The sequence below is a fragment of the Mesoplodon densirostris genome, chromosome 19, assembly GCF_025265405.1.
Source record: "Mesoplodon densirostris isolate mMesDen1 chromosome 19, mMesDen1 primary haplotype, whole genome shotgun sequence".
In the NCBI taxonomy this organism is placed as follows: domain Eukaryota; kingdom Metazoa; phylum Chordata; class Mammalia; order Artiodactyla; family Ziphiidae; genus Mesoplodon; species Mesoplodon densirostris.
In genome coordinates, this window is record NC_082679.1 from 4,747,431 (window position 1) to 4,762,872 (window position 15,442).

At 40.0% G+C, this 15,442-nt stretch overlaps 1 protein-coding gene across 1 annotated transcript; it reads right to left on the reverse strand.

The window, feature by feature from the left end:
* Positions 1 to 1,255: 1,255 nt before the first annotated feature.
* On the reverse strand, positions 1,256 to 14,131 carry ZNF813 (zinc finger protein 813). The gene is made up of 3 exons (XM_060085250.1): positions 14,100 to 14,131; positions 10,466 to 10,592; positions 1,256 to 3,990 (listed from the first exon to the last, which is right to left on the reverse strand). The coding sequence occupies exons 1-3, from the start codon at positions 14,118 to 14,120 to the stop codon at positions 2,273 to 2,275; spliced, it is 1,866 nt and encodes a 621-aa protein (XP_059941233.1). The 5' UTR covers positions 14,121 to 14,131; the 3' UTR covers positions 1,256 to 2,272.
* Positions 14,132 to 15,442: the final 1,311 nt, after the last annotated feature.

Sequence of the window (15,442 nt, forward strand, 5' to 3'; positions counted from 1 at the left end):
TCCAGTATGAATTCTAGGACAGCAATAGGTCTCCTGCCTCCAAATTACAAGATTTCAATTCATCATCCTGTATCATTCCAGTTCTTTCACTGCACTAAAGACATAAAAGCCCCTCTTTCTTCACGTTCATAGATCACCTACTTTGTACCTAACGTTGTTACATAAGCACTATCTTATGTTGTGAAAGTTTCAAAATAACTACTTTGTCGGACTTCCCTGGTGGCGCAGTGGTTAAGAATCCGCCTGCCAATGCAGGGGACGTGGGTTAGATTCCTGGTCCGGGAAGATCCCACATGCTGCAGAGCAACTAAGCCCATGCACCACAACTACTGAGCCTGCATTCTAGAGCGCGTGAGCCACAACTACTTAAGCCTGTGCGCCTAGAACCTGTGCTCCACAAGAGAAGCCACCACAACAAGAAGCCCGCGCACAGCAACAAAGAGTAGCCCCCTGCTTGCTGCAACTAGAGAAAGCCTGCGCACAGCAACGAAGACCCAACACAGCCAAAAATAAAAGTAATAAAGTAATTAATTAATTAAAAATAAACACTTTGTCTATGTATCCTCCAAATGTTTTACTGACTGTAGAGGTGAAATGTAAACTAGATATATAAATTAATTTAAAAGGTGTGAGGAAAAAAGTGGTAAGGAAAAATTTTATAAGAACATAAAAGTAGGGCCTCCCTGGTGGCGCAGTGGTTAAGAGTCCGCCTGCCGATGCAGGGGATACGGGTTCGTGCCCCGGTCTGGGAGGATCCCATATGCCGCGGAGCGGCTGGGCCCGTGAGCCATGGCCGCTGGGCCTGCGCATCCGGAGCCTGTGCTCCGCAACGGGAGAGGCCACAACAGTGAGAGGCCCACATACCGCAAAAAAGAAAAAAAAAAAAAAAAAAAAAAGAACATAAAAGTAAATTTTTAACACAATTGAAAAAGAACTATGAACCATAAGCCTTATTACCATAATCTCAAATTGAGATTTTTATAGCTTTTGAAAACTTGCTCTCCTAATAAAATTATTAAATCATATTTGTTGTCTGATAAACATATCTACACATTACTTTCATGAAACTACCATAAAAATACCACAGGCAGTTTACCTAAACAGTATTTCACAAACACTTTCAACAATTATATTGTATAAAGGATCCTATATGTGCAACAGAATAGAATGTGTACACAGTTATTAACATGAGGAAAATTGTGGTCTTTCCCAACCAAGGAGTAAGAAACTTCAGGAGTAAACATTCAGTGTTGAATTAGTCTTGAATTCATTTATTATTATTTGACTACTAACAGCTTTTAAGTCTCCCACCCCTCTTCCCATTCTACCTAACTTAGGCAAGATGATTAGAAAGCCTGGGTCTCCTTTCTTTGGCACTGGTGGAAAGTTTAAACCACATTCAGATACCCTCTCTTCAGCCCCACCCATATCACCATAAAAACCCCGTACCAACAAAACTGAAGAAGAGAGCCCATGATACATTAATCACGACGACTTAGATCATAGTTTTACATCTATTATATGCCACTCAAGCCCTCATTCAAATTTATACTGTATTGTCTCATAAATTCAGTGTTCTTGCTCTTTCAGGAAACTTTAAACATGAACCTCACCCAAGGAAGGATGTTCTTTCATCTGATTAAATCCTTCATGGTGACATATGAAACAACAGTAACGAAGGCATAAAATAAAGATTTCAAAACTCAGGTTGCAAGCCATCAGAAAGTAAAGTAGCCTTTTCAAGAAATCTCAAATAAACACTTATTAAATTAAGATCACAGAACTTTTCCACAGGTATCCTTGTAACTCTGACAGCCATTAAAGGCTTTATGATTTTGATTTTTCATTACTAAGCAGAATTTAACTTGAATAACCTCTGATAAGAACTTAGTTTCCTCTAGTATGAATCTGATGTGCAGCCTGTTGTGAGAAAATGGTGAAACAGTTTATCATATTCATTACTTCTAAGATTTTTCTACAATATAAATTCTGTGGTGAATCCTGAGGTCAGACCGTATGTTTTCTCTCTGATGTGAATGGCCTCATGACCCCAAAAGTGTGAACATTTCATAAAAGCTTAACACATTCATTACATTTATAAAGTTTCTCTCCAGGAGGAATTCTAACATTACATAAGGCTTGATCTTTGGATAAAAGCTCTGCCATACCCATTACATTTATGTGCTTTCTTTCAAAGATGTATATTCTGTTGTCTAGTTAAGTGTGAGCCCTACTTAGAGGCTTTGCCAAATCCGTGACTTTTATATGGTTTCTATTCAGTGTGAACTCTTTGATGTCGAGTAAGGCTTGAATATGCATAAAAGGTTTTGCCACACACATTACATTTGTGAGGTTTCTCTCCACTATGAATTATCTGATGATCTCCAATGCATGATCTTTGGATAAAAGCATTACCACATATATTAGGTTTACAAAGTTTCTTTTCAGTATGCATTTTCTGATGTCTAGTAAGGTTTGCAAATTGGCTAAATGCCTTGCCGCACTCATTACATCTGTAAGGCTTCTCCCCTGTATGGATTCTTTGATGTCGGGTAAGGCTTGAACACACATTAAAGGCTTTGCCACACTCATTACATTTGTAAGGCTTCTCTCCAGTATGAATTACCTGATGTATGACAAGGTTAGAGGACTGGTTAAAGGCTTTGCCACATTCCTTACATTTGTAAGGCTTTTCTCCACTATGGATTCTCTTATGTTGGGTAAGGCTTGAACGTTCCATAAAGGCTTTGCCACACTCATTACATTTGTAAGGTTTCTCTCCTGTATGAATTCTCTGGTGAATTACAAGATTTGAATGTTGACTACAGACCTTGCCACATACACTACATTTATATGGTTTCTCTCCCGTATGGATTCTCTGGTGTCTAGTGAGATGTGAGACTCGGGTAAAGGATTTGTCACACTCATTACATTTGTAAGGTCTCTGCCCCGAATGAATTCTCTGATGATTAGTGAGACTCGAGCTTCCTCTAAACGCCTTCCCACATTCGTTACATTTATAAGGTTTCTCTCCAGTATGGATTCTCTTATGTCGAGTTAGGCTTGAATGCCCAGAAAAAGCTTTGCCACACTCACTACATTTGTAAGGTTTCTCTCCAGTATGAATTTTCTGATGACTTACAAGAGCTGAATTCTGACTACACCTCTTGCCACATACATTACATTTATAGGGTTTCTCTCTGGTATGGATTCTCCGATGTTTAGCAAGGTTTGCAAATTGGATAAAGGCTTTATCACACTCATTACATTTGTAAGGTCTCTGCCCAGAATGAATTCTCTGATGACTGGTGAGGTTTGAGCCATCTCTGAAAGCTTTCCCACAGTCATTACATTTGTGAGGCTTTTCAGTAATATGTGCTCTCTGATGTGTAAGTAATGAAGGATGTACAAAAATTTCCCCAGATTTATTACAAATGTTGATGCTGACACTAGGAAGAATTCTTTGAAGTGGTGGAGCAGAACAACTATTGTTGATCAACTTCTCAACTTGGTTGCATTTATAAATTTTCTCTTTGGTTTGAAACTTCTGAAGTTCAGCCAGATGAGACTGAAACCTTAATCCAACTTCATTCTCAAAACATGTTATGTATGTGTTTTCTGCACAGGTTATGTTAGTTTTTAGTTTTAACAAATATCTTATATATGACTTCTCATGTTTATAACATTGATAAGTACTTTTTCTTACAGATACACTCTGCTTTAGAGGGAAATCATTCCAGGATTTGTTCTGTTGCTGATCTCTTCTACTAGTGAGATTTTTGTTATAGGTTGTAATAACTCCTTTGTAATTTGTTTCATCACATCCACAATGACTTTCAAACTCATGCATATTTTTCTGGACTTCCCTGAAATCAACATCCTTGATGTCATTTCTTTTGTGTCTTCCCAACATCAATGTTCGGAATAATTCTCCTTTGTTAATATCCTCTTTTGGTGACAATTCCTTGATCACATATCGAGTAGAGATATCTGAAAGATATAAACAACCATAGGTTTCCTATTAACTAGAGTTGTAAAATAAATATTTTATACTGAAAACATCGTATTAGACCAAAAGTAATACTTATAGTTGTAAAACTCCTCAACCATAGTATGCAAATATTAGGAATACAAAGAGAATAGGATTCCTCAATAAAGAAAGGGTGATTACAGGGACTTCCCTGGTGGTCCAGCAATTAAGACTCCATGCTCCCAATGCAGGGCCCAGATTCGATCTCAGGTCAGGGAACTAGATCCCACATGCTGCAACTAAAAAAAGATCCCAACTACCACAACTAAAGATCCCACATGCCACACTAAAGATTCCACATGCCACAACTAAAGATCCTGCACACCACAACTAACACCCAGCACAGCCAAATAAATAAATATTTTTAAAAAAAGGGTCATTACAGGTAGACAAAATCATTTGTAGGAAAGCCTAGTTACAACACCCTGGGATCAAACCACTCACAGTATGAAAATTTACATAGGCCCTGAAACAGGTGGTATCCTTCTTTTATCACCTCAAAGTACACACCAATTGTCAGTAGACACATGGGTGTCTCATATTTGAAGAAAAGCAATATTATATTAACATTTACTGTATAATAATTGTACCCAAATAAATGTTAAAGCAGAACATTATATACTGTAATGGTAAATAATCTCTAACAAACCTATTTACGTTTGTTAAATAAGTGGCTATTCACAAGTGCAAAATAAAAATAGCACTGGGAAAATAAGAAAGAACTTGATAGAAAATCATTGTAAGAATAACATAATATTGTTCTGAATTCCTATAATAAAACTATCTATACTCACGCAGAATAGGCATTTTGAAAAATGAACCACTCGTGTATGACAGTCATAATACATAAAAGATACCGAAAACCCATAAATCATAATTAAAAAAAATCAAATATTTTAGAAACCCATGATAAATCCAGAAGATAAATAATAAGTAAAAAAAAAATTATAAAACAATGTAATCTGTGGTATTCTAAATACTTCTTCCTTCAGTACAAAGAAGGGACTTCTGTTCTAGAGGAGTACATAATATGAGAAGTGGAAAATATGTTAAGAACCACTGACTATTGAAATATCCAGTTCAGCTAAATACATAATATTTTAAAGGCTAAGAATTGGGGAAGTAATCAGAAATAAGAATTATGATTTCATGCCTGCAGTTAAATAACAGTCAATAAAAAAGAGCAATTTCCTAACTATGGAGAAAGCTTTAAGTATGCAATTCTGCAGTCACACAATACATGTACTACAGAGTATGTGCTTTGAAAATGTATTAACTAAGGTCAGAGACAACACTGATAAGGAATAAATTACAAAGTGAATACAGACAAAATATAATGCAAGCAAAGGTAAATCTCACAGTTTTAAACATAAGAAAGTTTAAAAATCTTAGGAAATAAAGCTACATTTTCATTTCTTACTATATACCATGCAATGTTCTAAGGCCTCTAAAGTCATTAACTTATTTAAATATTCTTGAGGTAAATTATCATAATTTTTCAGATTAAAAAAAACAATGGCCCGTGGGGTTTATACAGCCAATAACAATTTACACAGAAAGTTAACTTGAGAACCAAGGTTTGAACCTGGGCTGCAGGCTCACGTCACACGCTCTTAGGCACTAAACACCACTGCCCACTCAGGAAGTTAGCACAAAGGTCACAGCAAATCCCGGCAGCATAGAGAAAGGCTTGAAGAAAATCACAGGAAGGCAGCTGTGTTACTAATAGTGCTACTGAACTCTCTCTCCTGGATAACGGCATCTGAGCCATCACTTGCTGAACATGTTGGTTTAGACAGCTAGTAGACCATGGTGTTGTCCTGACCAAGCTGTCCTCTGGACGAGTAGAGATCTTTATACAGGGTGGAGGAAGAGGTAAGGGGAGGGAGTTCTGAAGCAACTTGGACATTCAGCGGCTAAAATCAATATGCTAAGGAGGTAACAGTATGCTCCATCCAGATCAATAAACAATCTGAGGAAAGGTGGAAGAACAGAGCTTGTGCCTACAACTGTGCTGGGACAGTGCAAAAAAGAATACACTGACCCATTCTGTGGGAAATATACTATGGGTGTGGGGGAATAATGGAAGAGGTTAAAGAGGGAGTCAGTGTGAAACAGTGGGACATTTACCACTACTCTGCTATTTGCCCTGAAATGTACCAAAATGAATATCCTTGGATTCCTATATATAGTCATATATTCAAGAGTCTTGAATATTGCATGAGATATGGACAAAAATGTTAATAGGTATTATAAGCAAAACTGTAGAAATGGCCATCAAAAGGAGAATGAATAAATCCACTTTGTACATACATGTGCAGATGCAATGAAACTGTCAAGAATCCAGCATCTGGGCTTCCCTGGTGGCACAGTGGTTAAGAATCTGCCTGCCAGTGCAGGGGACACAGGTTCAAGCCCTGGTCTGGGAAGATGCCACATACCGCGGAGCAGCTAAGCCCGTGTGCCACAACTACTGAGCCTGCGCTCTAGAGCCTGTGAGCCACAACTACTGAGCCCGCGTGCCACAACTACTGAAGCACCTAGAGCCCGTGCTCCACAACAAAAAAAGCCACCGCAACGAGAAGCCCACGCACCGCAACAAAGAGTAGCCCCTGCTCGCCACAACTAGAGAAAGCCATGCAGCAACAAAGACCCAGTGCAGCCAAAAAAAAAAAAAAATCCATCAATGGAGGGTAACCATGAGTGCAAGGTGAGGACAAAGAGTTGAAGGGAAACAAAGTTAGCAGCAGGCTTTTGTCAAGGTTTGAACTTTAGGGAAGAAGTGATTATTTTAGCTAAAAAGAAATAACATACAAACCAAACTATTAATTACATAACATATTTTCTAAATAGAAATTCACCAATTTTGGCATGTTAACCTTTTTGAGGCTGTGTCCTTAGATTTGTTATATAAAGATAATAGTGTTTATTTTGCTAGCCTCCTCTAATTATCTGAAATCATATATTTGGATCTCTTAATACAATCAGAAACATAGAGACATGAGATGAGGAATGCTCTTAGTATACACAGCAGTGGATATATAGTTATTATGAATCAATGGAAATTAACATGTACTTATCCAAAATTAATAAATTTGGACTTCATAGTGATCATCAGAACATAAGCAACCTCAAGGGAAAAACAACTCAATGACTCATAGTGGGGAATGGATTCTACTGATTCTACTGAAGGGCAATTGTTAGTAGCAGGAGATTGTAGAAACAACTTTTGGTAGTGCCATGGGAGAGGTCGATGTGGGAAGAGGTGGTCAGTAACATAAGCAGTTGACTGTAGCCAGAGAACAAGAGAGCACTGGGATGTGGGTGAACAAGGACCAGGTGAACTTTTTATGGAATCCAGTTTAAAACATGAGGATCAAAATAGCCATCAAGTGTTAACTGAAGAATGTAATTTCCAAAACATTAGAAATTTTGTGGAAAACACAAGTGTTACAAGCAATAGGGGTGAGGACGTACATGGAGTGGAAGAGATTGGCTAAGTTCCCAATAAAATACAATGAGATATTTAAATATTAGTTTAACATACCAAGATGTACAAAATGAATCTAGACAGGGAGATTCATTATTAGAATAAAGCATTTGAACCAAAATATAGAAACTCAGTAAGATTCAAATAAAATCCAAGAAGTTGTATTTAGAAAACTTAAGGTATACTACAGAAAAAGAAAAGAAAAGTGTAATATACCCTAGACAAATTATGGAAAATCAATTTAATGGTATTTCTGGGATAAACACAGTAACTTAATTAAAAAAAAGTATATTCTCAAAATATGCAATAGGCCCAGTTTTAAAAACCCAATCAATTTGAGAAAAAAGGTACTTTAATAGTAGCTAGTACATCAGGTGAAAGAAAAATAAAGGGGCTAAGACAATTTTTTCACAAAATTCAGTAGTGAATAAACTTGGGGGAAACTGCTGCTGAGCCATAACTTTCAATGCTCAAAAAGGAAATATTGTAAAATATATTAAAAATATTTATTACTCCATCCAACAGCCCCATGAATTGCAGATATAAAACAGAACTGAGTGTTGTCAAAAATATGTAATTAGGGCTTCCCTGGTGGCGCAGTGGTTGAGAGTCCGCCTGCCAATGCAGGGGACACGGGTTTGTGCCCCGGTCCGGGAAGATCCCACATGCCGCGGAGCGGCTGGGCCCGTGAGCCATGGCCGCTGAGCCTGCGCGTCCGGAGCCTGTGCTCCGCAACGGGAGAGGCCACAACAGAGAGCGGCCCGCGTACTGCAAAAAAAAAAAAAAAAAAGTAATGATTAAATAAAATTTTTAAAGTTCATTCATAATACATGGAAATGTGCATAATGAAAAACAGCAGTGGCTTAAACATAACAAATTAGGGTAGACTTAAAAAATGGGGGTATCATTTACCTTCCTAAGTTCTGTCAATATGACGCATCACAATCATATTTGTTTGAAGGAGACTGAACAATGGTGCATGCATGGGATGAACAATTTGGCATGAAGAATAGTTTGACCAACGCCTCACAGATACACAGCTGTGACAACGTTCTCCCTGGGATAAATGTGTATGCCTGTGATTGCTGGTTCAAAGGTAATGGTCACTAGATATTTGATCAACAATGCCACTTTCTCCTTCAAACACAGTGTAACACTCCACAAAGAGCAGAAAGACAACTACAACCACTTATTGGTCAGACTCTCCTGATACTTTCTATCTCAGCATCCTAAGACTTGGGATCACTCAGTGGCTTAAATGGGCACTTCTGTAAGTAGCGGGATGGCACTGTAGTATATTAATCAGAGTGTTCTTCAAAAATTTTGTTACAAAGTAAATTCCCTCCATAGGTAACTTCACCAGTTGTCCATCATCCAAAGTGAGTTATCACAGCAAAAGAAGAGGATGATATTCCAATTTCAGAAAAGCAAAATTACACAAACTTAGGAGAATGTGAGATGTGGAAGAGCCAAGGTTTGTCCACATTCCCAGACTAGGTAGAGCATTAGAAGGAGGACGAGACAAGATATGGAAGTAAAGCAAGGAGGTCAGATTTTGCAGGGTCCTTTAAAAGGAGCTGTGTGCTCTGCCCACAGACCCCAGGCTGAGTGCCTGAAAGACAGATATGCTTCCCATGTGGGACTGGGTTTCAAAGAGACAATCTCTGTGTCCATGGTCTTTACAGTGCTGCTGAGTAACAATCTCAGAAGATCCACCCCACCTGTTATACACTTCTGACATGTGGCAAAAGCACGCCTAAGGAAATGGCTGTGCAGCCTGATGAAGCAGAGAGGCCCTGAGACCATCCCATGCAGTTGCTCGGGGACCCAACTACAATGGAAGGGAAGACGGTGTTTCTCCATCTCCTAAGAAGGTCTCCCAAATACGGGAAATGAGGATGGAAACCAGGTCAGGGCCTGGAGCCAGGACTACAGAGGAACTGAAGCATCAGTTGGAGTCAGATGGAACTGAGTACAAAAGGAGAGGCCAAAGGGGAAAGAGGGTCCCTCTGAAACAGCCCTCCTCATCCCTCTCAAAGCCAAGGGACCAAAAAGGTCACAGGAGCCAGATAATACAGTGTTGTAGGGCATGAAAAAGATTTTGCCTTTGTCTCTGCAACAGCTGAAATGCCACTGGAAGGTTGGAGGATAACTTTTTGCATGTCTGCAGAACAGAGTAATAGGAGATTTCCTTTGGTTGCTCACAAGTACTTTTCTTTTCCCACAGACCTTTCTTATTTGGGGAAAGCTTCTCAAACAATATTTGATGAAGTAGCTTCCTCTCTGACCATCTGAGCTCTTAGCTGTGTTGACATCTTTGAAATGTTCCCCCCATCTGTTTTTTTTTCACTATTTTTACCTCACCCTCCACAGCCCAGGGCTCTTTCCCTTTCTTCAAAATGGAAAAAAATATTAAGATCAGAAAGACAGATGCCTGCTTATAAGAAAGGAGAAACATGATGTGCTGGGGCTTTTCCAGAATATAAACCCAGCCCTTTGTTCACCTAAAATGAGAGAATATTACAGGTGGACCTAAAAAAATATTTCACTAATTTGTCCACCGACTGCCTTCTTCTGAATGCTTAAAGAATATTTTACATATAGACATCTAACTCTCTTCCAAGAATTATTGAATCAAAAGTACAGGGGTAAAACCACGGAATCAGATATTTTTTATTTTACTACAAGGTTTTGTAATTATTCAGGTTGTGGAAGCATCACTAATCTAGTGTAAAGTGGGCAGATCATCTGAAGAAAGGGGAAGGTTAAAGTCCAGATCCCACATCATGAAGCTTTTCATGTCTGAATCAACACAGCTTCAAAATTCCCTGAAAACCAAGGATCTAAAACTCAATCAGCAAAGCAGGGCTCCCCAGAGACTCTCAAGGGAAAAAAGTAATGATATACAGGGAAGATCCCAACTTTTAGAGGGAAGTTATCCTCACCCAGGGAGAGGACGTTCCTGTAGGTCTCCAACATCACGTCCCTGTACAAGGCCCTCTGAGCAGGGTCCAGGCATTCCCACTCCTCCTGAGAGAATTCTATGGCCACATCCCTGAAGGTCAACAGCACCTATAATGAAAAACAACGTTTCACTAAGGGACCATGGGGAGAGTTCTTATCTTCACACAAAATGATAGGAGAGAGGTGTAAGGATTGACTTTTGGTTGTAGAGAGCATTTTGACAGATCAGTGTAAGACAATTTTGAGCAAGTCATATATCCCTAATTCTGTGCTATTACACTTTTCAACCACAGAGCATAAAATTCACAAAATCAGGGCTTCCCTGGTGGTGCAGTGGTTGGGAGTCTGCCTGCCGATGCAGGGGACTCGGGTCCGTGCCCCGGTCCGTGAGGATCCCACATGCCGTGGAGCGGCTGGGCCCGTGAGCCATGGCCGCTGAGCCTGCGCGTCTGGAGCCTGTGCTCCACAGCGGGAGAGGGCACAACGGTGAGAGGCCCACATACCGCAAAAAAACACAAAAAAACACAAAAAAAATCACAAAATCACTATGCATTTCACATTTCGTGGACGGTAAAAGAAATCTACACATAAAAAATTCATCATCACAAGGTGGTCTATATAGAAGTGCTAGGTAGTACATCTACACACCAATGATATTTAATTTCTTTGATGAGCTGGCACATAAGTGGTGTCTTTAGGGATTACAAAGTTCACAATGGCTTTAAAGAAAGTTTAGAATCTAAAAATTGTGGTGATGGTTATAATAGCAAAGACAAAAAGGTTTTCAACATTTACCATGTACTAAGCATTACTCTAATTGTGTATTATTTTGTGTAGTGACATTAGAGAAATATCTGTTCCCACCTTGTCGAGGAGACCTCTGTGTCACAGAGACTCTAAGAAACTCACCTCAGGTCACACAGCTAAGAAATGGCAGAGCCAGCTCCTGAACTAGGTGGTCCGAATTTAGAACTGAACCTAAAGAATCACAGTTAAGTAACAGATGCAGCACTAAAAGTGCACTGATACTGCGTTTCCTAAACGAGAAAACTTGAAGGAAGTTCAAAGCTAATAACACGAAACTGCATAAAAGACCATTACAGGACTTCCCTGGTGGTGCAGTGGTTAGGAGTCCGCCTGCCAGTGCAGGGGACACGGGTTTGGGCCCTGGTCAGGGAGGATCCCACATGCTGCGGAGCAACTAAGCCCCGTGTGCCGCAACTACTGAGCCTGAGCTCTAAAGCCCACGAGCTACAGCTACTGAGCCCGTGTGCCACAACTACTGAAGCCTGCGTGCCTAGAGCCCGTGCTCCACAACAGGAGAGACCACTGCAGTGAGAGGCCAGCGCACTGCAGGGAGGAGTAGCCCCCGCTCGCCACAGCTAGGGAGAGCCCTGCACAGTAACAAGGACCCAACGCAACCAAAACTAACTAAATAAATTTATATTAAAAAAAGAGATCATTATATACATACACACGTGTGCACATAATGTATTTGTCTCCTTACTACTATTAACTCAGTAATGCAATAGTGTAGAAAAAAATCTAAGGCCATGGAAAATATTTAAGAACAATTTTCAAAGGTTAAAATAAATATAAAAGCTATTCATGAAATGATGATGTCTTTTATACACACCGTAGGTTTCTGCTTGCATACACACATGCACACATAAACATACTTTCAATAAAAGCAATCTTCTGTGAATGACAGATCTTTTTGAATAAGTTTTTGTAATCTATCAGTTTTTTATTCGTGTATTTTAGCATTCTTGGTAAAACAAACATTTCTAAATTGTACTTAATTCTAATTAGGTTGTCAACATTATTCTATATTTTCCTAGTGTAAAAAAACTACAGAAATTTTTTAAAATATAGAAAGTTTTACCTTCAATCACCACTAAATATTTATTGTACATATATGTACAATAAATATAAAAAGTTCTATGCACTTAAATTTTGCTATTTGGCCATTAACATAAGCCAAGTAAACTTTATGCAACAATAAAACAATGACTGAAGAGTAGAAAATTTATTAACACTATAGTTTAACAGATTAAAACAGAAGAAAAGATTTATAAAGGCAAATTTTTGAAGAACTTTTTGGATAATTAAAAATCATGCCAAATAGGAACTTAAAAGTTATTAAGCAAGAGAATTCCAGCAAACACCATGATCAGTAGTATATAACAGAAGAAGCATTTCCACTGATGATGAGGATGATGCAAGGGATATTATTATGGCCAGGGCTCCTGCCATTCACCATTGCATATTATGCCTGAATTGGGACCAGCAGAAGAGGGAGAAGAAGGAAACACAAAAATAGAGTCAAAGAGTTGGAAATGTTATTATTCAGATGACACGATGGCAACCTAGAAAAAGGTGTTTTGACTATAAGAAGTAATAACAACATACTGAAAATAATGTTTCTTCTTTAGTAATGGTAATTTAAAACAATACAAACGACATGAGAAATAGTCTGCATTTCCATTAGCAAATATATACCACGACACCTATTTACAATACATTTCTAGACCTAGAAGAAACTAAAACTTTACTGAAGGACATAAAGTCTGAAAATCACAATTCTTACTTGGAAGATGTGGTGACATAAAGACCTCAGTGACTGCAAATTCAGAGCAATTCAAACTCAAAAGAAACATGGATTTTTCAAATAAAAGGCTGCTGTATCTAGGAGACTCAACATAATTTTGAATTAAAAAAAGAAAAAAAACTAAATAGAGGGACCTGCCAAATTTCAAATGAAGCTATTACTGCATATACTACCTGAAACTTTAAAATAAATGAAAAAAAATAGCTACAAGATATCCAAAGAATCTCAACTAAAGAGAGACTTAGACATTATTTTGAACAATAAAATATTAGGACTAAATGTAATGTAATATTTTTTGTAATCGTGCAACAGGTGAGGTATTCCAAAGCAAGATCAAAAATCAGAGGGCATAAAGGAAAGATTTAGGTTTCAATGCTGTGTACTAAAGAATTTGGCAGGGCTTGGTCCCCAGTTTCTAGAAGTTAACTTTTTTTTTTTTTTTTTGCGGTACGCGGGCCTCTCACTGTTGTGGTCTCTCCCGCTGCGGAGCACAGGCTCCGGACGCGCAGGCTCAGCGGCCATGGCTCACGGGGCCCAGCCGCTCCGCGGCATGTGGGATCTTCCCGGACCGGGGCACGAACCCGTGTCCCCTGCAGGCAGACTCTCAACCACCGCGCCACCAGGGAAGCCCTAGAAGTTAACATTTTAACTCTTGCAATTTCCTTAGTGGTTGCAGTGTCTTTATTACTCATGGTGGGCCCTGATAATTTATGCTAAAAAGATGACTTATGGTGGGCCCCTAGTTTGATAATGGGATGACTCAGGCTGGAGGGCTGGCCGTTTCACAAAGACCAACCAAGTGACTAGAGGTTTGGGGCTCTGAGCCAGGTGATATTAGCCCAACCTCTGAGGAGGGGAGAATCCTGGAGATTCTTATCAATCATGCCTATGTAGTAAAACCCCAATAAAAATAGAGACCACCGAACCGCAGGTGTAGAGGACAGGAGGCTGTGGGGCTGCGAAATCCGGCTTTTAAACCAAACAAAAAAGCGAAACTCACTCACCCGAACGCGTCTGCCGCTCATTTCGATTGACTTCCGGTTGTGCAGGACATTGCGCCCGCGCGGGCGGAAGAGGCGGTACAGAGGGCGGTGTCTGGGCTGCGCCCAACGAGAGACGGGAATGAGGAGAATGGGTGGGACTAGGCAGGAAGCGCAACAGAGTAGGGGCGGGGTCAGTGTGGGGGCGGGGCCTAGCCTCCCCTCACTCCGCCCCTGGCTGTTTCCGGATCTGTTGGTCCTTCTGTCCAACTGTGCTTGTTTTCTCTGCTTTTTTGATTCCTGTAAATCTCTTTGATTTCCTCTGGAGCAGAGCTGCTTCCTGCCTGTTCTAAGTTAATGTTTCCAACAATTTAAGGCGAAAGAGAAGAACTGTAAGGGCCACATGTATGGGAAGCTGAGATGTTTTCCTCAACAAGTTGAAGATGGCAAAATTCAAAAGTTTTTTGTGCGAGTGGATGGAGATGTGTGTCTTGTAAGCGAGGGAAAGTGGAATGTGGTCACTCAGGTGATCCGTTGGGAGGAAGCCTAATTGTTCTCTCCAGAGGCCTGCTTACAACAGGGCAGCTGGCTATTCCCAGAGGCAGTGACTCCAGAAAGAGAGACCAAGGTGGAATCAACAATGTCTTTTATAACCTAACCACAGAAATAACATACTGTTACTTCTGCCAGATTCGGTTGGTTACACACACTGTCTCTGGTAATTTCTGCTGCTGCTGCTGCTGTTCAAGCAACCAACTGTCCTGCTTCTTCAAGGACTGAACAAGTTCCCGAGAAGCAGGACTTTTTGTGCTAAAACTGGGAAATTCCTAGGCAAATGGGGAGAGTTGATCACACTAACTGCTTTGCACTCACCTTCCCAACCATCCTCCCCGCTGCTTGCTTTCTCGCCTTCCCTCCTTCTCCCCCTCCTCCTCCCCTTTTCCCCACCTCCACCTCTTGTGTTCTCTCTCCTCCTCTCCTTAAGTCCCTCACCTTTGCTTTCTCCCTCCCGTACTCTTCCCACCTCTCCTTTCTCAACTCTTCTCTCCCATCTCCACACATTCTGTATTCTCTTCTCTTTCCTCCTCTCCTCTTCCTATTTCTTTACTTCCAGAAGAGAACAGAGAAGACAGAAAACACATTCTTGGACTGGGTCCTGGTGAGAACACTGGCCAAAGAAATGAAGAGAGTGTGTCACCCTCAAGTGTGTGAAGCTTGTCAGGTAGGATAACAGGAAATAAAAACTGAGAATGTGAGAAGCAATGCCCTGAAGAGCTCTTCCACCAGAGGAAACAAAGACAAACCAGGTGATAGTAAACAGGTCCTTCTCACTTTGGCTACCCTAGTTCCCCCAAACCCGGTGGTTG

Bases quoted from the DNA above. Each gene is read 5' to 3' on its own strand.
- ZNF813 (XM_060085250.1), bottom strand. From the start codon at position 14,120: ATGAGCGGCAGACGCGTTCGG. The intron at 10,593-14,099 runs GTGAGTGAGTTT...TTTTCATTATAG, and splicing joins TGAGCGGCAGACGCGTTCGG to GTGCTGTTGACCTTCAGGGA. The intron at 3,991-10,465 runs GTGAGGATAACT...TATATCTTTCAG, and splicing joins CAGGAACGTCCTCTCCCTGG to ATATCTCTACTCGATATGTG.